The sequence below is a fragment of the Mizuhopecten yessoensis genome, unplaced genomic scaffold, assembly GCF_002113885.1.
Source record: "Mizuhopecten yessoensis strain PY_sf001 unplaced genomic scaffold, ASM211388v2 scaffold8131, whole genome shotgun sequence".
NCBI lineage: Eukaryota > Metazoa > Mollusca > Bivalvia > Pectinida > Pectinidae > Mizuhopecten > Mizuhopecten yessoensis.
Genome location: NW_018407394.1, coordinates 1,357,562 through 1,380,749, shown reverse-complemented (window position 1 = coordinate 1,380,749; position 23,188 = coordinate 1,357,562). Strand labels below are relative to the sequence as shown.

The window sequence follows — 23,188 nt, the reverse complement described above, 5'->3', positions numbered from 1 at the left end:
TTATTAAACTCGGTCGTTATTTTATTCTCCCAGTGCCCCTTGTCTCTGCTATCAATGCAAACAGTTATTCGGTCAGCCATTTTGTTAACAAACGTAGAAGTTGTAATGCGTAGGAATATGACCTGTTTCCCACGACTCATTTGCATGTTTATTGTACGTGTGCTATATCGTTTTTATTGAACGGTAATATTGCACGGAAAAAGCCCGTATTATATAATAAAACGTTTTATTGATTATAAACAGTGGGGTAGGTAAATTAACAAAATCAGATCGACTGAAAATTGTACACAATTGGCCCTATTGGAGTACAAGTACCACTCATCTGTTGAAATTTTCTGATCTTTGTGTTTAACTAGGCAGGGAGTTAGACATAGGAGACTTCAATCTATGTTGAAAAATAACCATTATAGTCATTATGCCCTCATTGCCTTCACTGTACGATTTCAGTGTCTATTTACTGCTCATGGTTTGTTAAAATGTTGGTGATGTGCATAATGAAAAAGCTTATTTAAGACACTGCAACTCTACCTTAAATACCACTTACATATACAGCTACAGCATACGACTAGCGAGGACCTATGCTATGTTTCGTGAACGTTAGATATAACGTTGATGCTTTTTCAATATTATGGTTTTAAATTATCTGCATATTTAAGGAAACTTTATCATCGCCATGTCAAAAAAATAAAACACCTTTATATCTTGTGTGGCTCAATACCTTTGCTAAACGGAAACAAAATGTGTTTAAATGAACACACAGAGGGAGTTGTTTGCTGAAATCATACCAGGACAACCGTCTTGAAATCCAGAACTTAGTTTAATTTGTGCCACGTGAATCTGTGTGGAATATGATTTAAACAAGCATTAGCCAGTTAATATAGGCATGAAATTCCATATCACGATTTTCTCTCATATATTATTATCATTAACAAAAAACTCCTCAAAAAGGAATAACATAAACCGCTTAGCAGTAATATATAGAGGATCTGACACGAGTGTTCAGGTAATATTGAATTTATTGAACGAGTTTATTAATTTCATATCAAACTAATAAACGAGTTTAATAAATTCAATATTACATGAACACGAGTGTTAGATTCTATTTATTATATAATTCGAGAAAACGCTCTTTTTCTTGACACGTATATAAATTGTACCGATGGCTGACGAAAGGACGCATTACATGCATTTTGTTTGGAGTTCACTGCGCCACAACAAATAGTTTCGGAAACTTTTCCCCGGGAACCTTTTCAATGAACAAACAATCATTTAGGTTTTCTTCATCAACTAATGTTTTAATAATTATCATAACAACATTAATAATCATTTTTTATACGAAAACCATTCAACGAATTGGCGTTTACGAAAAGAGCAATGACGTCACATATTTGGCACAACGGCGCGTGCACTGTCAAGGTAAAGGTTATCACAATACACATCGAAGTCTGCACTTTTTGAAAGTTTACAGGGACTGGGGTGATTGTCACTCTCTATAACACAAGCGCATTTCTTTGGAGAGGGTTGTTGGTGAATGTGAACCTTGAGGTTTCCGCCTGTCACTGTGCATGAGCCAGAAAATATACTGTGGAATCCGCCATGAAACTGGAACACTGATGAAGTTGACCGGTTACATGTGTTCGCCATTGATTGTGTGAATGTCGGAGAAGTTCAAGTGGAATTTAATGAGGCATGTATTGACTTTGTATGAAGCCAATACTCGTGTTTATATAATATTGAATTTATTAAACTCGTTTGTTATTTTATTCTCCTAGTATACAATTTTTGTATGGCTATTTGGGGAACAATCAATGCAAACAGGACGCATTTCAGCCATTTTGTTTACAAACGTAGAAGTTGTAATGCGTAGGAATATGACCTGTTTCCCACGACTCATTTGCATGTTTATTGTACGTGTGCTATATCGTTTTTATTGAACGGTAATATTGCACGGAAATAGCCCGTATTATATAATAAAACGTTTTATTGATTATAAACAGTGGGGTAGGTGAATTAACAAAATCAGATCGACTGAAAATTGTACACAATTGGCCCTATTGGAGTACATGTACCACTCATCTGTTGTAATTTTCTGATCTTTGTGTTTAACTAGGCAGGGAGTTAGACATAGGAGACTTCAATCTATGTTGAAAAATAACCATTATAGTCATTATGCCCTCATTGCCTTCACTGTACGATTTCAGTGTCTATTTTCTGCTCATGGTTTGTTAAAATGTTGGTGATGTGCCGTGATTCTTCTTTATTTAACGGTGGACATCATGATTGAAGCAGAAACGTTCACCCTTAAGGAACACCTGGATTCCCCCCACTTGTATTTGAACTTAAATTCATGTCTGTTTTTGTTGTGTTGTTGACCCCTTTTAAATATCTTAAGGATTCTGTTCGTCGCTGTAGTATTTTTGGGTGATGTGCTTAAAATTATACTAATCTTTCTTACTTTTCTACGCAGCTTTTTTGAGATTTTCACCAGGGACGAAAACGCTTTCAAATAAGCATGATGCACAAGACGTTATTTGCTTAGAGAGTCCAAATTTGACGTGTATCGAGCAGGGTGTTTCGACCTGTTGGCGATGCAAGTGTCCCCAGACATGGCACATGTCCACGCATTAGGGAAAATGGACCGTAGAATCCGGTTAAGGTTGAGATAAACAAGTAGCCACTGAGCTAAACAATAAATTGGACCAGCATATTGCATGTCATTGATGTGTTTTGTACAGATATGGCTGTAAAAGGGAACCTTTACGTGTGGTAGCTTATCAATAGTTATAGTAGGCCGTTACGATTACGGACAATTAGTGGCAATCAAAGTTAGGGGATATTTTTAAATCTTATCAATAATAACGAACGCTGAAGGTATTTATATCATTGATTTTTTTGGTCAAGTCAAAGAACTACTGTGATCGTTACAAGGATTTTAAACTCCATATAATTACACCTAAAGGTGTTTTTTGTTTGTGTTGAATAGTTTGCATTGCATGTCTTCTATTCTAAACAATTTACAAACGTGGCCTGTTTTCCCAAACAGTAAACAAGGTTGTGAATGTTTTATTTTCAATAGTTTCTTAAAATAATCTTAACAGACATAGCCGATCGAGTACTGCAATATTAAAAATGACATCAGCCGGGTTCATCAGTCCATGGACTTGTCTAAAAATGTCTTCATGGTGGCGGGTCAGCAGTGGCAATCAACGAAAATTCCGCTCTCCCTCCGATAACCTTGACATCTTTGCTGTAAACAAAATTTCGTAAGCTTTGTGTACTAGACGCCTTTCTCCCGTTCGCCTGGTCTCACCTCCCTTTCGAATGGAGTGTCAACTCGTTGGCCTAATTTACCAGGATTCGGTAGACTATATGTACACCACCACAGGACATAGCGTTATCTGGACCGCGTCTGGGTACAACTGTGTCTTTTCCAGGTCTATCATCATCTCACATACACACATGCACGAATACATTACACATTGAGGCACGTCCTCACATGACCTTTGCTGGTACCCATTGAGGCACGTCCTCACATGACCTTTGCTGGTACACATTGAGGCACGTCCTCACATGACCTTCGCTGATACACATTGAGGCACGTCCTCACATGACCTTCGCTGGTACACATTGAGGCACGTCCTCATATGACCTTCGCTGGTACACATTAAGGCACGTCCTCAAATGACCTTCGCTGGTGTTAAGACGTTAAAACGCTATAACAAACTAGCTTGGGTGAAGTTGCAAACAATAAAATAAATCTAATCTGCTTCTATTAGAAATTAGAACTTTAACAGTCTCGTTTAAACGTTACTCATCATATTAATTGGATTTTAGTGTCATGGCGTATGATTTTAATTCGGCTATCTGGTCATGTCGGAATAACTGGAAATGATAAAGAGTAGAATACCTACAACCGTAATATATTAAACTGCATGACCCTGAAGTTTGACCTTTTATAGCATTTTTTTAAACGAATGGTCCGACTTCAGAAGCAAACAATACGTTAATTGCAATTCAACCTGATGCGAGTTCATGTACAACACGAAGAGCAGACCGAAGAGAGAAGGTTGTCACACATACATTACATTACACACGCTTACAATTTAAGAGAAGAATGCAAACGTTATTGTCATGCTGTTGCTCAACACATTTACAATCAAACATTTTATGAATAAATGCACTGATTTCAAACAAATGGATGACAAATTTAGATATATGTCGCCAATAAACCTTTGTTTTAACCACTCTCTGTGCCATTAATATAGGATTTTCAAATTCAGTTTATCCTCACAATAAGATCTAACAGCCAAATATTTTGCTGTTCAGGTTTTACCACACCTTTTGACCAATTTTTACAGTGGTTTTTTTTTGTCATTAAATTACTGAAAAAAACCAACAAATAACAAGCAAACCATTATTTGTCATGTCTCAGCGCACTCAACGGTGCGTCAGTCCTACTTTTAGAACTGGAAGGAGGATGGTTTTATGTTTGTGGTTGGGACATTTTCTTACGCCATTCAACATAGAGAGTACAGGTCCTCGAAGCACCTTGTCGCGACTGCAACGGTGTCACTGACAGGATATTGTAGTGAATATCCTATGGCTCTTGGTTACTTACCAAACTGACAGTTTAGATATACGTTTAACGCTGCCCCCAACCCCCTAACTAGTACCAACGGGGTATGCTATGTGTCTAACACAATTATCGCAATAATTAAAGGCATCCGTTTGACGTTCCAACATCGAGATGACAAGCATCGAGTTTAGACTGGTTCAAGTTTTTTGTGATGTTTTGTTGAGGTTTTAATGTCTTCTAAACAGCTGACGTCATACAGAAAAACATGTTATAGGTATACGGTAGCACAGCCAGTGAGAACGAAAACAGTGAGGCAGCGCTAACCTTGTACATATACTGATATAGAAATAAGTCTAAATTATCCAGTCTGTCCCGGGTACGTATATATTATTATAACTTTTTAATGTATTTCACAAAAATACTGCTTTGTATTTGGTGGTGAAAATAATGAAACAAAGGAAATATTAGTAAAATGAGAAACACAGATAAAGATGATGACTTTCTTAAGACATCGCAGAAACAAGAACAGGGAATATTTCATCTGCATCGAACATGCTGTGTCCATCATTTAATTGTCACCTTAGTTATAAGTTATATAATCAAAGCAAATTATGTACAAATAGGTGTTCTGTCGCGACGTCTTCTACAATATACCATAGACGTACACAAAACATTGGTTCAGTTAAAGATGTTTCTTCCATTTAAATTAACAAGGTATTTAAAAATCATAGTAATATTTTCCCTCTCTTATGATATTTTAATGCTTTATCATACACGAAATGCAAAGTTACTGAAACAATTACTTATGATAAAATTATGCTATTGTGATATAGAAGTTACAAAAATCTCTAAACAGATACGAACGCCATAGCAATACCTTTACGATTCTACGAGTAGGCTCCCCTTACAAGTACATTTTTACTACTTTTCATATAACTTTGCTTTACTTGGTTCAATTTCAATAAGAATAAAACCACAAAAAGGATGTGCCTATCATTCGTTTTTAATTGTGCATATTAGTACAAACATTAATATTGTTTATTTAAGACTGATCAAATTGAATCACAAGATATACTAGTTACTTATTTCCCGCCCAACGAATCTACTGGCTTTGCCACTGATCGGAGTTACTTCCCCTACTCCAAGTGTTACGTTGTAAGAAACTACACTATTCACATTGTAAAATAGATATAACTTTAAATTAATTTTTAAGTCAAAAACAATAATAAAAATGGTGAAGGAGACATCGAAGAAGCCAAAATGTATCTGCTGCCCCTTTTTCAACACCTGGGTTCTTTATCTTTCTTTTCTCACTCATCTACTCTTTCCTTACGGCGGTATCTCCTACGTACATGTCTTTACTTGGCCTCAACTGTTGGGAGGTCGTCAAAGCCCTAACACACAAACAGGATTAGAACCAACAACTATGTTTCTGCGACAAATTCTTATATATTTTTTGCTAAAGTTTTTCACACCCAAAGTATCCATGCTTGGTTGTCAGCCCAATGTAGAACTCTTCCTTTTAATTCGTCTTACTGAAGCCTTAAGCCGAGAAATATCTTGTTGAATGGAAGATATTGATTGTTCAAGTCCACTCATTGACATCTCGATGTTCTGAATCTGTAGCAGAAGAAAATCAACTTAAATCAATGGTGAACTTAGTTTCTTAACGAAAGATGTTTCAACGTTTTAAGTATACTTCCTAACGATAAATACAACTACCTTCAAATATTATTTCCTCAATATTGCTCAGAGCTGTGTTTTGGAAACTACTGCATTCACATTCTATAAATATATCGCTAAATATATATATTCATTTGCATTTTGTAGCCTTTGTACCCGTGATTAACTGCCTGAGGTGGGCGTGGGAACTGCGGGTCATAGATGATATCCAGGGATTACACTCACATTTGCTTCCAGCACTCCTGGAAAATGTCATAACAAAACTAAAGGCATGTTGGCTAGCTATTTGATCGATCTCGGGTAAAAATATCTGACCAATTGATGTCCTTTGAAAATTACAGGTGGGTGACAGCCTACTTTAAAGAAAGTCAATTTTACCGTTACGTGACCGCGAGATTATTTTGATGTACATCGAAGGATCAAACTAGCCTTGCCTCATCAACAGGGTGGCGCACACAGAGCCTTCGATTTTGCTATGACACTTTTCAGCGAAACCCCTGGACTAACGAGGATGGCAAAGGTCTGCCGTAAAACAGCTTTATTTCATGATAAACATACACAGTATCACAATATGTCGTTATCTGTTTAAGCGAGGATACAAACGAAATTAATCTTCCTATAATATCACAAGTTAAAGTAAATCGTTATACCAAGTTTATATCACGAGTAAACTTTTTCAATATACTAAGATATTTTATGTCACAAGTCATTTGTTATAACGAGGTATACAATGTCACGCGATAAAAACATCAGTTATAACGACCTACAAATTGCCCTGGTATTGGTTATAACTAAGTATGTGGCCATATATCGAAACAAACAGCTATTATTAGAGGAGTTCAAGATCTGTTTCATTGATTGGTTGACAATGTAAGGAAGTTAACCTGCGTCTTCCTTGGTGTCACCTGCGTCTGTAAAGCGTCCAATCCGGCCTTGACCTCTCCGTACTTGGTCCATATGTCGTTGACCGTGTAAACAATACCGACAATGACAGCACGATGCGTTGAACATTTAAAACATAAATATAATATGGCAAGTCAAATTAATATTCACGAAGGAGCAATAATGTCGATCCTTGGTTAAATAAATTGAAACAATATTCTAATAGAAGATATATATGTATTATATGAGAAATCGTAAATAAAAATATGGAAGATATGTTAATATACATTACATGACATCTTACATGTACATGTTCATAAGAAACATTATTGTTAAATAAACTCTATGAAATATCACAACGTATAATATTATAAATGTAAATAAGGTATATGAGTAATTATACCTCTGATGTATCATTTTCCTTATGACGTATTTTATAAAAGATACCTTTTGAAGTTTGCTTTACCGGTACACTAAAGAAGATATATGATATATGTAATATACTTTATATTATATCATTACATTAGAGAAATAAAATATCTCATAACAACTTCTTTATCATATATATTATTTGTTATAAAAGATATTTTATACATTATATTATAGAATTAGTTATTTTAGATAAATTATAAGATATCTCATATGATCATTTCTGGTTGACAGGGATGGTATTTCAGTGCGCTAGCACTCTGAAGTCGGCATCAGATCCGCGCTATCACAAGGAGGCAAGTACACCAACATACCCTGTCTTTAGCACTCATACAAACATCTACGCATGCATTACACACATGGAGGCACGTCCTTAAATAACACTGGTTGTTTAAAGTACGTTTAACAAAATCAAACAAACCGAAATCTTATTAAGATTTGTATCCGATATAGGATGTATATTAATTCGGCTAACCTCGGTCGATTCCGGTACCCTTCATTTTGATGTAGGTACGGAATCTGCCGAGATGTGACGAGTGGATATATATTATGTACAATTTATCGAATAAGACATCATAAAAAATATCATATCTTTTTACAGCCTGTCTAAATATTTCATATTATGTACATCATAAAGATAATTTCATGAGAAAATAAGATATTCTTTAATACATTATAAGTTGTCTTTGCCATATCATTAAATGACTGAGTGTTGTTCCTCACATATAACAAATAAAATACAGGCGAATTAAGATGTAGGCTAAATATATAACCTACCTCGCTGTGAATGGCGGCCGACTTACTGGACGAAAGAGGGGATACTTTAAGTACGACGACCAACAGACAGATCAGTAACGTCTTGTTGATCATGTTCATATCACCACACGCCAGGAGTTAAGAATCAGTCCTCCTGTTTAACTCATATCACGGAAACAAAATCTTCACCAGTCAAACAGCGACGTAAACAACATATGTTCATCGTCCATGACATTTGAAAATAATTCACAAATTGAAGTGCTGACATTTTGTTGGGAAATGAAATGCTTTCGAGGGGAAATCGTTTTAGTAAAATTAACGTGTTTTTTTTAACAATTTATCATTGTTTACTGACTGACATTTATGGTATTAAGCTTGGTGGTGGAACACTCGGTATTGTAATAATTTCAAAGGCAGGGCTCTATATTAATCTGGGTTGGGACCAAATGAGTATTGTGTAAGTTGCTAATTAGATGTGATAATAGTTTTCATTATTTTTTATCGATGATTTATGACAATTGTAAACTGAAGGTATTTCTCTCGGCTAATAACACATTTCATGACATGGTCGGTTTTTTCCGGGATCTCAGATTTCCTGTCACATTAAGATCCTCGCGCACTAATTTCCGGACCAACAAGAGTGATTAATATAAGTGGTAATGACTAGTTTAATAACTGTTTTTAAATAAATAAAGTTTATATATTTATACAGGAATAGTTTTAAAGGATTTATCCCGATGGTATGAATGCCCTTTTAGTTACCTCAAATCAGAAATCGATTTTGCTTCATTTGCTCTACTGAAATGAAGTAATAAAAGGAGGCGTATGCACGTTTGTGGATATATAACAAGGTATATTTGAAGACAAAAGAGTCCTATGAACAGGAACAAATTGTGACGTCATCAATTCTTCCTTTTTTCAGCTCTTTCCTATGTTCGAAGAACATCCCCTTTCTTAATGTGTTAGTCAATCTAACAGTGTATTGAAGCGAGCATAGGAATCATAAACATAGTACGAGTTACTTCCCTTGACGAAGAAAATAGTAGTTCTACGCTTACCAGCACATGTGATGTATACTGGCCTTTTGATGGTAAATTATTTTCCAGCACTGCCTAAAATGCGGATTATTATCACGATCTGGTGTACTAGAAAGCAAATTCTTAATAAAACCGGAATCATTGAAACTTTCAATGAGGAAAAACATCCTACTAAAAATGTGCAGTCGATTATTTCTAGAAAATATAACCAAACTGCGACATTTTATGATTTAATTTAATATTTTTTCTTCATGATCTCAATATTCGTTTTCTTCACAGGTGGACGTTCTTGCGTTGAGGATAAATCAGATGAACAAGGGATGCTTGTAGTTTTTCCATATCAAGTAGAGTGATTGAGGGCATAGTCATTAATTCAGAATAAAAGCAGTTGGTCATATCGGAGGTTGTTGATGGAACGTATCAATAAACATAAACATTTTGATTTCATATTGGTCACGTGGTTTATAACTACACGTGTATTGTCATGTTTTACTTCCTCCTCAGTCAAGGAAAGGTTTAGATGAAATGTTAGAATACATTGGTGTTCATTGCATGTCGCTGTTGTGATATGCAACAACGACCCCCTGCTTGCAACATTTTATTTATATTCGGTCACATTTTGTCTTACTTGCAGGCAGATTAACACGTAACCATATAACTGCACTCTGAAACGGGAACGAAATATTGTTTCTAAATTAATTCACAATGAGAGGGATCGCAGTTCGGTAGTTTTACTCTAAGGTGTAAAAAGGGAGTGATGTGCTTCGCTGGGTGTGCTAACACTGGTTAGGAAAAATTCAATGAAATACACTGAACATTTATAAATTGCTCTTGGCATCCACAAATATATGTTTAATGGACTTGGAGGCACATACCTCTGTTCAGTCTGCTCGTGAACAATACAATACAATAAAATACAAAATACTACAATGTTATTGCATAACTAATTTGTTTAATTGCTACAGATGTTTCATGAACGTATTAAGTAATACAAGGATCAAATGTGTCAATCTTGTATTCAGCACTGGGCCGTGAAATCGATTCCAGTAAACGTTCAGGATTTGAATACATTGATGGACGGGTAAGAAATAATATTTTCCATTCTAAAATATATGAGATATCTGCTAGCTTCGATAAGATACCACTTCATGTCTGTCAGAGTAACATATGATTCATGGTACATCACAGATTTAAACTGTGGTTAATTACAGATGGATCGGTACAATAATTCTGTCATGTCCATTGACGCTGAAAACCTCGCACACAAATCTGGTTGGCGGAGTGGTAGTTGCCGCCATGTTGACGTTGAAGGTGACGATATATCCGGTTGTCGTTGAAGTCTCGTTGGCCGTATACATAGGACTCTTCCCCCAGATAAAGTCCCCCCAGTCGTCATTCTCTCGACAGCTGACCGAAGGTTTCGGAGGATCTGAACGTTCCACAAAGAGCTGCACAATAACCTGTAAAAACCGAAAAAACAGATCAATATGAAAATGTTTCATACCAAAAAATTAAGGTATACAAGTAAATGTTATAGAAAACGGTATGATCGGTTTAATCCTGTCTTGAATGTTTAGGATTTTGTTAACAGTTCAAGAAATGGCTCGTGAGATATATCATGTTTCTAGTTCCCCGAGACCCTGATGTTTACTAATTAGGTTATAAAACTACTATATTTCTGTGGATATACTTATTAAATGTAAATGCCATGCATGTATATATTTATTTTCCCAATAAAAGACCCTGAAAATAATATCCAAATATGTCTTAATTTATCTCCTTTCAGAAAATATAACAAAGCAAAAATGACAAATATCTATATACATTCACATTCTCATAACAATATCCACAAATTTTATTTTTAAGGATTTTCAAAATATTTTTCTCAACGTGTATCAATCCTACGAACAGCGTGCCAATTTTATAAGCATCGTGTATAGTATACAGTTGTGTGACCGCACTACGAACTAAAAATAGCGTGCATACATGTAGTACACACGCCACCCGCACATCGTGCACACATGGTGCGCACACCGAGAGCACATCATGCGAACACCGTACGTCGTGTAACGTTGTGCTATCCCACAACTGTTACTAAAGCTCGTATCATTTTCAAACAAATATCTAAATCAATTAATGATTTTCGTGATAACTTCCAGCAAAGTAGACTTACATTTTCTTCCAATCCTCGGTAAACCTCATATTTGAGGAATCTTGGCGGAACAACAATTTTCGTCGGTAACGATAATCTGCGTTCTCTTCCATCTGAAGTTGCTGCACATACGAAACTGATGTTTGCTACTTCCGGTACCGTCGGTTTGACCACGAGCATAACGGTTGTGATGTATTTCCTTTTCATCACAACCGACGAATACCCTGTAGTAGTCTCGTGACCGTCTCGCTTCAATTTAAGAATGGCCATTCTTGGTTTTGGATTGCCCATCGCCGAACAGTGTAACAAGCTACTATCTCCAACACCAAGTTTGAATTCTCTTGGAAACAAATCTCTGAGGAAAACCATAGACCCCTCGGGTAATGTAGCAACATCATGTCTCAATGTTTCCGGGTCGTGCATGACGTACTTCACACTTCTGAACACGTCATCAAACCTTGGGATGGTAACAATGTAAGAGAAGATCCCGCCGTTATCATAAACCATCTCAAGAATGTCGAACGTAAACTTGTACGTACCTCGCTCTTTTGAACCATTCGTTATGTTGAGTATCTTTCCTGGTCCCTGTGGTACCCCGTCCGAACCCAACCAACTTCTGGCAGTTACCGACTTGTAAGGAAACTGACTTCCGTTGAGTCCGAAAAAATTCACGGACGGGGTAATTTCTCTGTTTCGAAGTACTTCCGATCGCAATTCAAAGCTACCGGATGTAACATTAGTTTGTGGATGAAGCGGTCCGACTCTGTACGTCAGTGGATAATCATATACACGAACAAAACTGTGTTTAACGCTGTTAAACCGGAAAATTATGCCATCGATTTTATTTTCGATTTCGAGGGAGATTTCTTTTTGTCCGTCCCGGATAGCGGAGGACTGAATACCACGGAGTTCCAAAGTGTGTATATTTTCTCCTGAGAAATCGACACGGGTAAACAAATCATCATCTAGAAGACATAAATGCATGTACATAAATACATTTCTTCTATACACGTGTCATTGCATATGTGACGTGTAACCTTAGATCACGTTTTAGATTTTAGAAAGGGGCAGGTCAAAATAGTCTCACTTAGATATAAAATGTGGTTGAAATATGAAAAATACCATTTTGGTAAATAGGAATGCTTTTCACAAGCTAATAAAAAATGTGTAGACATATTCAAAAGATCCAAGTTACCCTAAATTATTTAAATCCTGAAGTTTCATATAAAAATCGTGATCGATAACTTTCATTTAGGGGAAAAGCCGCTAAATCAAAAATATATTAAACTGAAAATAAATAACGTGTCTACAAACTATATTAATGTATTCTAGCCTTTTGATATGGTCCTATTATTAGCACGATCCAACCGGAGAAAGACCATTTCTTATAGCAAATTATAAAATTATTATATTTTTCATTACATATCTTTGTTTCAAGATAACTGAGTACTATGATGATATCTTAGGATGAGATAAAACACAACGTAAAATAAAAAATGATTATTACCTAGAATAGGAATGTGGTTGTCGTACCAAATATGTGAAAATGGACCGTCGGTTTCTATGTCAACAGTGTGGACGATATAGGACGCGTTCATCTGAACAGAGCCTCGTTTCAATATAAATGAAAAATCTTTCCAGACTGGATTATCTGTATGCTGTAAAATTGAAAACAAATTAAATTAATTTTTAAGAAGACAGTACAGATTCGGAAATCTGTATTAGCGAAACCAGGTTTTAGGGTTTGCTGTATTAACGTATTTGATGCACGAGTAGAGTGTTCCTGCATGCTCTCTGTGTTACAATTTTATATTTCCAAGAAGAGTTAAAATTTGTTCGGCATGACTTAGTGATGGAGTTTCTTGCCTATTGAAAAAAGCAAACAAAAAAGAAAGAGAGGATAAATAAGTATTGTAATTCGCTTTTAACAAAATATCTTGGCCCCACTTCGAAGCAGGGAGCATTATCACTGCGCCATTGTTCGTTATAATTGTTTTAAAACTTTTTCTGCAACATTACTCGGAATGAATTTATCTCCCTAAAATGACTCGCAATCTAAATTAGACTAAATCTAAGTTACGGGTAACACGCGCGTACGGCATCAAATATAATCGCGATAAAGAGTTCCACTTTTTTTATTTTTTTATTTTGACTCGTTTTCTCTCTTCGATAGAGACAAAAGCAAAAAATGATCCCTGGTTAACAACATTGGTTATACAAATGTATTTAGGTTTTGCAGTGAATAGGGCGCGAGCTAAGTCTCTGTATATGTGTAGTCTTCGTTTGCTGTTTTGTTTTCAAATACATACATGTTAAACAACCTCGATTCTGTAATTTCATGGCGAATATTGATGTATATTGACAACATCTTCAAAAAAAAGACAAAATATTTAATGATTTTGACAATGGTAATTGAAATGATATATTTTAACTTAATGGCACGGTACATTAAGCCTTAACAATGTAACATTTTAAGGAATATATACAGTAGTAAAATGTTGTTACACTCTTCTTCAGAATGAGCATATCTGGTGTTTGTGGTTTCCGTAGAAATGGTGAATTATTTCAATATTCGTGAATTCGTTTTTTTTCTAGAAACCTACATTTGTTTCGTCGTCCTGTGCTGTACCCAATGAAAGAATAACCTTTAGATCAGCCGCTATCTGCGTTACCTCCCCTTCAATGTCAGTGATAGTGTCTTGTAGTGCGGTCAGCTGTTGCTGAAAAGACTCGATCTGAAAAACAAAAGACGTTTTCCCCGATATGGCGGAATTATGTGGACATTGTTCCACTCATAAATTTGTCCAAGTTTTTCGAATATCTGCATGAAATTAGTTTGTATTATAACATTTGAAATTTCTAAATTCTTCGTATGATAATATCCGATCATCTTCACAATGTACTTCTGTCTACAGTTTATTTTTTTTACTGTTCAGGGTCTTTTTGGTATATTAAGTTTTGTTGGTGTCCCTTATCATTGTAGGCCCGATTATCTGATATAACTTCACCGTTGTATGGTGTTATACTAACTAAGAATGGGCGGATTGGTGGAGTGGTTAACACTCCGGCCTTCCACGCAGGCGGCCGGGGTTCGATCCCGAAGTCGTCGTACGCATGGGATATTCAGAGAAAGTGTTTTCTCCTGCCCACACCACTCCAACAACCCAGGTGGAGTATACAATGGTCTGGGGTTGGTGTTGCGGTATCTGTGCTGTAGCATTCAAGTGAGGTGGCACTATAAATGATGCCGTTGGAAGCACGGTCCCAATACAAACAGAATACAATACATCTCCTGCACACACGCAGGCATACACACATATGGAGATATTAGCAATGTGGCATATGACTAGTAGTTAGCGCCTGATAAGGCAGCCCATGCGAATTCCTCAAAATTGTATAGATTGATGTTTATGCTAATTATATTGATTGTCTATGTACTGTTAAGCGCTTTAGAGTGGCTTATGTTAGCTAGATAGGGCGTTGTATCAAATGTTGTATGCTAACTAACTAACGATCCCGGACAGGTGTAAGGTCCGACTGCTGTAGTCACAGTAAACTCAGTACAGTAAGGTATGAACTCATTCTCGGTTTTATTCTTAATTAGCATTTGTGATTCATATATATTTATATTTTTATCGTCACATGGACATTTAAAACTATTTATCGCTATCTATATAACTATAAGTTCAAGTTCTTTTCAAGTTCTTTATTAACTTTGAGTCTTGCGACTCATCAGTGTAACACATATACATGATATATATATATATATATATATATATATATACTTTCTCATAACATTGACAAATATCGAAAATACTAATAAATACACAGACGAGACAAAACACTCGGAGAGCATAACTACTTATGTTAATAAAGCTCTTCTTGAATTTGCAGCTTTAATGTATTTGGCCAATTTTGCTAATTCATTTGTGTTTTGTCCGTTAAATAACTGAATTAATTTAAACATGCTCGGTTTTTTACAATAGTACTTTTTTAAAAATTTCTCACGTAAATCAGAATAACAGGGGCATTTAAGAATAAAATGAAATTCATCTTCGACATCATCTATATCACAAGCGGTACAGATTCTTAAAAGTCGCGGAATATTTTGATAACGACCTTTCTCTACATTTAAATTATGGGCTGAAAGCCGAATTTTTGTTATTTCTTTTAAGTAACCTTTCATAAACGATTTTCTTAAATAACCCTGTATACCAACTTCTTTGTTAAGACATGTATAAAAAAATCCTTTTGATGATGTTCTAATTTGTTCTATACAATCTTGTCTATAAATATCTAAAAGTCTTTCTTTAATTATAATCAAACAGCTATTATCAATGTTATCTGTTTGCCATATGTAACCTAGACCTATTCTATATAATTCATTCTTGATATTAATTACCCATTTGTCGTTACGCACTAACATGTCTTCATAACATGATTTTAAAATGCAATTATCGGTATTTATAATCTTTATCCAATACTTAAAAATTCTGAATTTCCTCAGCAGTGATAATGGATATCTACCAAGCTCTAAATAAACCATAGCATTACAAGTATTTTTACGCACACCGAGTAATTTTTTACAAAACATAATATGTATTTTTTCAACATCCGGGGCTTTATGAAAACCCCATATTTCTGAACCGTAACACAAAATACTGTTTACATATGTATCAAATACTGATAGTTGGGTTTCAATATTAAAATAATTATTACGACATACATTCATAACTGAAAATAAAGCTTTCCTTCCTTGATCTGCTATTTTTTGCTGTGTTTTTCTGAAAGTGCCGTTGTAATTTAACAACATACCTAGATAATTAAATTCATTTACGATTTCCAAAGGACATCCGTTATATGTCCAATTTCCATTGTTTCTTAAAATACCACCATTTCTAAAAACCAGCACTTTTGTTTTATCTGTATTGACCGTTAGATCCCACTTTTTTGTAAATGCTTCTAAAGAATTTAACATGTCTTGCAAGCCTTCTGGTGTTTCCGAAAAAATTACCATGTCATCTGCGTACATCAGCAGGAACAGATTTAAAGTTTGAATTTCTATCGATGGACAGTTGTCAATTAAAAATTGCATCTCACAGTCATTTACATATAATGAAAACAATAATGGAGACAAAATTTCCCCTTGAAACAATCCGTTTACACAATTGAAGAAGTCAGATAATGAACCATTATACTTAACACAACATTTTACGTTATTATACAAAGACCTTATTAACACTAATAACTTTCCATCAATTCCTTCCCTTATTAATTTGAACCACATATTTTGTCGATTAATAAAATCAAATGCTTTTGTATAATCAATAAAACAACAATACAATCGTTTCTTATGTTTAAGACTCCGATTAATTATGGCCTGTAATGCAAATATAGCGTCTATAGTTGAAAGATTTTTTCTAAATCCAAATTGAGCGTCAGTTATCTTACTGTATTTCTTATCAAATGACATCAGTCTATTATTAATGATTGACGTAAAAAGTTTTCCCAAACAGCTAACTAGAGTAATACCTCTGTAATTATTAGTATTATTTGCATCTCCCTTCTTAAAGACAGGCACAATATTACCTTTAGACCATGTTTCCGGAAAGTGCCCGGATGTGAGTATATTGTTGAATAGAATAACTAAGCATGGCAATAAAACAGTCTTAAATTTAATCATGTATTCGTTTAAAATGCCATCAGGACCACATGCCTTATTTGTATTTAATTTCTTTATTGCACACAATATCTCAGACTCTGTTATATTAACGTCTAACTCTTCAAATGTAACATTTGGACCGTTAGTGTCATGTTCAAGCAAAAAATCGTTAACGTCATCGTTATTGGTTGGGCTGGATATAGCTAACTTTTGGAAATGATCGAAAAAATCGGTTGCATTCAGTTCACTTTTTACATTCTTTTTTCGATTTTTAAAGTGTTTATAGAATGCCCTAGGATTATGTTTTCTCATATAGTTTAACATGTTACCTTGATGGCATTTGTATTCTTTTTTAAGTTTATATTCCAACTTTTTATACATTTTTTTCTTATTAGTAAGACTAATACGATTTTCATCGTTTTTACAATTATTAAACGTGTAAAGGGCGTTTTTATACTCTCTATATAATCGTTTACAATGTACGTTAAACCATGGTTTATCATCAACTCTGTCTGAGTTTCTCACATTATTACGTATAACATTATTACTACTAGTACAAAAAGGTAAAATAAGATTATTAAAGCCCCCAAACTGGTGATTTTTAACATTTAATTGGCAAAATATGACAGTTCATAGTTCAGTACATAAAGTACAGTGTAACAGGATTTCTGACTGCCGTAAGAAATAGTAAAAGCGTTTTATTCTTTAAGTGAAAAAAACACTACCTTGCGTGAACATTCTACATTCTTAAGAGTGTGTAATTGATCGGTGTTTATCAGAAGGTTTATTTGGAAAATTAGTCCACCATTAAAAATACCCAATCCTGTGCGCTGTTCTTTGATAATAATATATATTTTAAAGGCTAGGAATCCACATTCTAAGAACCGCTAATTAAACAGTCAGCAGCTGGTTCATTTTGAGTTCTGATGTGTATAAAGAAGAGGAAATATTGTAATGATTTTCAAATAGATGTTTTGCAGAAAACTCATTTGCTATTTAATTTGTGACTAATACATGTACTTTCACCGCCACATCATTGCTACTTGTGTGCTTGGGTGCTTCTTATATATTTTCCATTAAGGTGTCGTTTGCCTTTTGCACTTTCAACATATATCTAAACAATTATGTTAATTTTTTGAAGATTATTGCACAATATCTGTTCAGAATTACCGCCTAACTGGACGAAGTTCATGACCGGAAATATAACAAGAATCATTATACATGTAAAATAGAAATCTATAGATAAAAATGTTTAGGATTTCAAAATCATGCTACGCATTTCGCAGTTAAGGTAGAAATATATAGCTACCACTTCGTAAATAAATACCTTGTTCCTATCTAATGATGTTTCGGATTCCAAAATTGCCAATTGACCTCTGACCTCTCCGTATTTGTTCCATAATAAGTCAAGCTGAAAATTAATGTTTATACCACATTACATAAGCTGACCTTTCCAATCTTACTTTCCATCATACTTGACGACAGGGAAATTGTACGGTCGCCTTTATCGTGTTCGTTAAAAAGATATATTTATGATCGAGGATCTAGTGAGATTGTGTAAATTTTCGATAACCATAAAATTGTTGCACACATGCTTTCATTGTTGGTATAAGCCACTTAGTTGGGACAATTTTCAGGTGCAAGTTTAGTGAGCTTCATACAGGGGCGTATCAGAGCTTGTGTTAAAATATCACTGATTTATGTGAACGATTTACGAATCATTATTATTATTATTATGAGAAGTTCGTTTTACACAACCAAGAATTTCTATATGACGTTTCGATATCACTGTCACCTTCATCAGACAAATTACCAGTAAAGCGTATGCACACAAAGGTGTAAAATGTGTAAGAAATGTCCACAAAATCGAATCGATTCGGCTACGCTGTAAGCGTTTGTACAATAGTTGTTAAGTTAAGTGGTTTCGGATATACCCTCTATGTACGGGTGACCTTTGGGTATTTTCTTATCCCTGATTGGCCTTTTCTTGTTCTTCTCCTTACTTTAACACTGCCTTTTTACCCGTTTTAGGGCCCATTTCGGATAAGCACATGTTCTCATTGCCCTGGCGATGTGATTCTGCTCTTGTGTTTTGTCCTGTTGATATGTGACTATTGTATCACATTTGTTTGGGTCTCAAAGACTCTTGCACATCTATGACCAAGTGTGAAACAAAGCGATGCCGAATTGAGTCATTCGGTACATATATAACAACTACTGTACAAACGCTTACAGCGTAGCCGAATCGACTCGATTTTGTGATATAACCCGTACACATTTTACACCTTTGTCTGATGAAGGTGACAGTGTACATATCGTACTAGTCATCGAAACGTCACATAGAAAATCTTATTGGTTGTGTAAAAACTTCTCATAATCCATACTTACCAACCTGCAGAAAATGTTTGGAAAAAAAGATTTACGAATCAATATGACTAACTGGTTTGACAACCTCGGAATTTCTTTTTCGTATATTCTTTAATATTCGTGTTTCTATGCCGCCGCTGATTTCATCTTTATGCAACTTCACAATATTTTAAAGAATTTCAAGATTTCATCTCGGAATTTGGCGCGGAACAATTCTTTTGTGTCTTACACAAAAGCTTAAAGAATATAAAATAATCTAGAGGCAATCCGATAGGTATAAAACGTCATCTTTGAATCTTGAACAAATACTTACTTCTGAGGCTAATGAAGCCTTCCTTGTGAACACCACTTGCACATAAGAAAGATAAGTCGCCATGGAGATCAGATGAAGTATGGCAGCCATCATTATTTGGACATGTATGAAACTGTTTTCGTATGAATAAAATGCCAGCTGTTTAGCCTCGTTTTACGGTGCTGATATAAATCGGTCACAAATAAAATTGTAGCTCGTGACATTTAGCAATAATCATGATGGGGACATTTGCAATTATTATGTGTACTCATCCCATCGAAATAATTTCAACTCAATACTACGAAACCCATGAGGTGACATGTAGAATTTCAGTTTTGACGGCGAGGTAATATGTAACCGCATCTCTTTTGTTATCACATTTCAAATACAAATGTACAATACTTTTGTGAACTTCTCTCTTTTGACGGGAAACAAGTATGATCATATGACCTGATCTTAAACTGTGAATAAAACGTGTATCCTGCAATGCAAAAATAATAATAATGTTTTTCGATTTCTTTAGAAGTAATTGCATTCAATAATATATCAAACGTGCCAAATTAGCCCATGATTAAGTACGTATCTATAAATGAGACAGTTCCAACTTGTTTTTAAGAACCAACTAAGTGTCGGACAGAGTACCGTATTTATGTGTTCTATTTGTACATATGTATCATTGGATGTATGTCCTCCAAAATCGTCTTATAGTGCATTTGTTTTCATGTGACCGCTCTTGATCCGATTCCAGAGTTGTCATAGTCTATTCTAATGATTACATGTTTGCAGTTCTGGTATAGTTAACCATAATCCGAACCTTAAATCATCCATCAATCTCAGGCAAAATACGAACAAATGTAAGTTTTATATGGAGATATATGAAAAAAGGACAGAAGAATAAGACCAGCTGTTCCGGAAGGATAAGCGTCTACTGATTCATCGACGACACCCACCATGTAAATTTCGGTGAAATCCATGCAACGCCACGTCCTTATTGACAACAACATTTCAAAATTAAGTTCGGAAGTTACATCATGTGAGTAACCGTATATGCATACATATAACTAATGTATGCAAACCCTATCCCGCTTTGTTTTTCGTCCGTCTGCAAACCATCTTTGTATTGTTTATGCTGACATATTTCATGTCGACGAAAAAAGGTAACTTCAAATGTACCCCAAACACAGAATCTTCTGATGTAGGAACTTATTACTACCGCAGATGGTTTGGTATGCAGATTTGTTTTGGTTCTTTTTCTTTCGTTGTCATTGTTTTTATAGTCTGGCCTCATCGTTTTTCAATATGTTAAATCGCGATGATATGTATCAGATGTCTGTGTCCTTTCAAGATATGAACATAAAGGTCTGTCTGAAAATAACGAGTCGGCGTGGCCTTTAAAATATTATATATATAACATTATTGTATAACTCACTGATACCACGTACGAAGTTAACCCTATGTAACGAATCTAATGGCGGTTCGTAAGGATACGGTTAGTTTTTATAGTTTGAAACGGTGGACAGATCAGGTCGGTGATGTTATTTTTATTAGGGAAAAAGACTGCATACAATCTTAAACAGTTCCCTAATGTCAATTTCTTCTTCTGTATGGGATACTGGATCCCTATGGATTCGATCTTGTCTTGTCACGTGACTGAGTATAATTAAACGATATCATTGTTTACATTTGGGTTTGCGGATCCGGTGCTCTTCTGTGCTGCAACACTACACTACTTTAAAATAAGGATCTTGAAATGTATAAAATGCGTTATGCTAAAATCGTTATTATCTATGATAATTGAGTAAGTGTGTTATGTTTGGCTTCATTTGTCAATCAGGGTCCGACATAATTGAATATATACTATTGGATATCAGACTAAGTTTTCTTTTAATCTGTACACAACTTTTTATACAAAACACTGCATATTGCCATCGTATCATGATATAAGCGGTTACTTAATAGTTACTTCACTTTCAATGGGGAAGTTGTGAAAATGTACAGCCTGTTATTTACTAATATCAAATAAACTAGCGTAAACTTTGGTGTTCGGGTACTTTTGGGAATAGTGACGATAAGTTATGAACTGTACGATATCTTTGTGAATATTTACTAACACTCGGGACAGTTTGGCATCTCAAAGCACTTACATGTATTTTGTTAATGAAAATCCTGTATTATCAAATAGTTTACGATTGGAACACAATGTAAAATGATATAACTGTAAATACAATATTTTATATTGACGTCACAATGACATGAGAACTCTATTTCTTGTAAAATAAGTCAAGTTTTCATATTTTAACCACGTAACATAAACCGTTGATCAAAATCACTCCCAATATTACCAATACGTTGAAATATCTCTGTAAGTCCCCCCAAAAACAAAAAACAAAAACAAAAACAAAAGTTCTGTCATTAAGAATTTAAGGTTGACTCATGGCCTATGCAAAATTAAATATTACGCAAGCCCACGCTCCGAGTTTTTCACCGCTGTTTAAACTAGTGTATCACATTTTAAATGATAACTTAAATCCTAAAATCGCATTTTATATTAAAGTAAACTTCCCCGAAGACGCCTTCGGTTAAGATTTGAGGATTATATAGTCACGATCTTGTCACTTCGTACATGATTGAAATTCTGTTTTAAATCCTTTTTATACCCGATATACTTGTTTTATACGACATTAAATATTGTTAAGCTAGTTGTGTGTTTCATCTGTAATTTGAAACCTGACAGAAGACTTAAAATGTATTGCTGATTAATATGTTTTGTGAGCCGCTTCGAGACGACCTACGAACCAAGTTGTGATAAAGCGGTATATAAGAACCTCGAATTCTATTATTATTGTTGATACTTTCTCCATTAAAAATGTTCTATGAGGTTTGATTGTCTTAAACATTGCATTTTACTCAAAATCTGCTACTGTATTATCTGAGCATGAAATTATTTGGAAATTTTTAACTTGCTTAAACACTTTTTACGTGTAGACTAAACAATATATATATATAAATATCATCAATGAAAGAGACTTCATACGGTATTCTTTTATTAATTCATAAGCTTATCAAAAGGTTCAAGCCTAATATGACATCAGTTTTGATAAAATACAGGATAACTTTAGTCATATTTGAATAGTAACAGGTAGGAAATTTGAAATTTGTGTCTTGACTGCAAAATTTGATAACAAAATATAGAACTTATTTTAATGAAACATTATGACAATTGTGGTGACTCATATTTTGTAAGCAAAATATGTTAACAACTGGTGGCAATATTGATTGACACCACATGCACATGTTGTCTACTATAACCTCATTTTCAATTTTTTGTCGAACCTTTTGTTTGAGTTAATTT

At 34.7% G+C, this 23,188-nt stretch overlaps 2 protein-coding genes across 2 annotated transcripts; both read right to left on the bottom strand.

Annotated features, from left to right (window-relative positions):
- Nucleotides 1-5,561: 5,561 nt before the first annotated feature.
- LOC110455106 lies at nt 5,562-8,551 on the bottom strand. The gene is made up of 3 exons (XM_021505050.1): nt 8,349-8,551; nt 7,144-7,228; nt 5,562-6,196 (listed from the first exon to the last, which is right to left on the bottom strand). The coding sequence occupies exons 1-3, from the start codon at nt 8,444-8,446 to the stop codon at nt 6,074-6,076; spliced, it is 306 nt and encodes a 101-aa protein (XP_021360725.1). The 5' UTR covers nt 8,447-8,551; the 3' UTR covers nt 5,562-6,073.
- A 1,751-nt stretch (nt 8,552-10,302) lies between these two features.
- On the bottom strand, nt 10,303-20,001 carry LOC110455121. Its single transcript, XM_021505070.1, has 6 exons — nt 19,858-20,001; nt 18,505-18,588; nt 14,119-14,250; nt 13,023-13,173; nt 11,537-12,480; nt 10,303-10,823 (listed from the first exon to the last, which is right to left on the bottom strand). Exons 1-6 carry the CDS (start codon nt 19,948-19,950, stop codon nt 10,569-10,571), a joined length of 1,659 nt encoding a protein of 552 aa, XP_021360745.1. The 5' UTR covers nt 19,951-20,001; the 3' UTR covers nt 10,303-10,568.
- Nucleotides 20,002-23,188: the final 3,187 nt, after the last annotated feature.

What these genes read in the sequence shown, in the direction of transcription:
- LOC110455106 (XM_021505050.1), bottom strand. Translation starts at nt 8,446, where the DNA reads ATGAACATGATCAACAAGACGTTACTGATCTGTCTGTTGGTCGTCGTA. An exon ending in TCGGCCGCCATTCACAGCGA is followed by an intron (nt 7,229 to 8,348) that starts GGTAGGTTATAT and finishes TATTGTTTACAC; the next exon opens with GGTCAACGACATATGGACCA. An exon ending in TGACACCAAGGAAGACGCAG is followed by an intron (nt 6,197 to 7,143) that starts GTTAACTTCCTT and finishes CTTCTGCTACAG; the next exon opens with ATTCAGAACATCGAGATGTC.
- LOC110455121 (XM_021505070.1), bottom strand. Translation starts at nt 19,950, where the DNA reads ATGATGGCTGCCATACTTCATCTGATCTCCATGGCGACTTATCTTTCT. An exon ending in AGGCTTCATTAGCCTCAGAA is followed by an intron (nt 18,589 to 19,857) that starts GTAAGTATTTGT and finishes ATTAATTTTCAG; the next exon opens with CTTGACTTATTATGGAACAA. An exon ending in CACAGGACGACGAAACAAAT is followed by an intron (nt 13,174 to 14,118) that starts GTAGGTTTCTAG and finishes TCAATTTTACAG; the next exon opens with CATACAGATAATCCAGTCTG.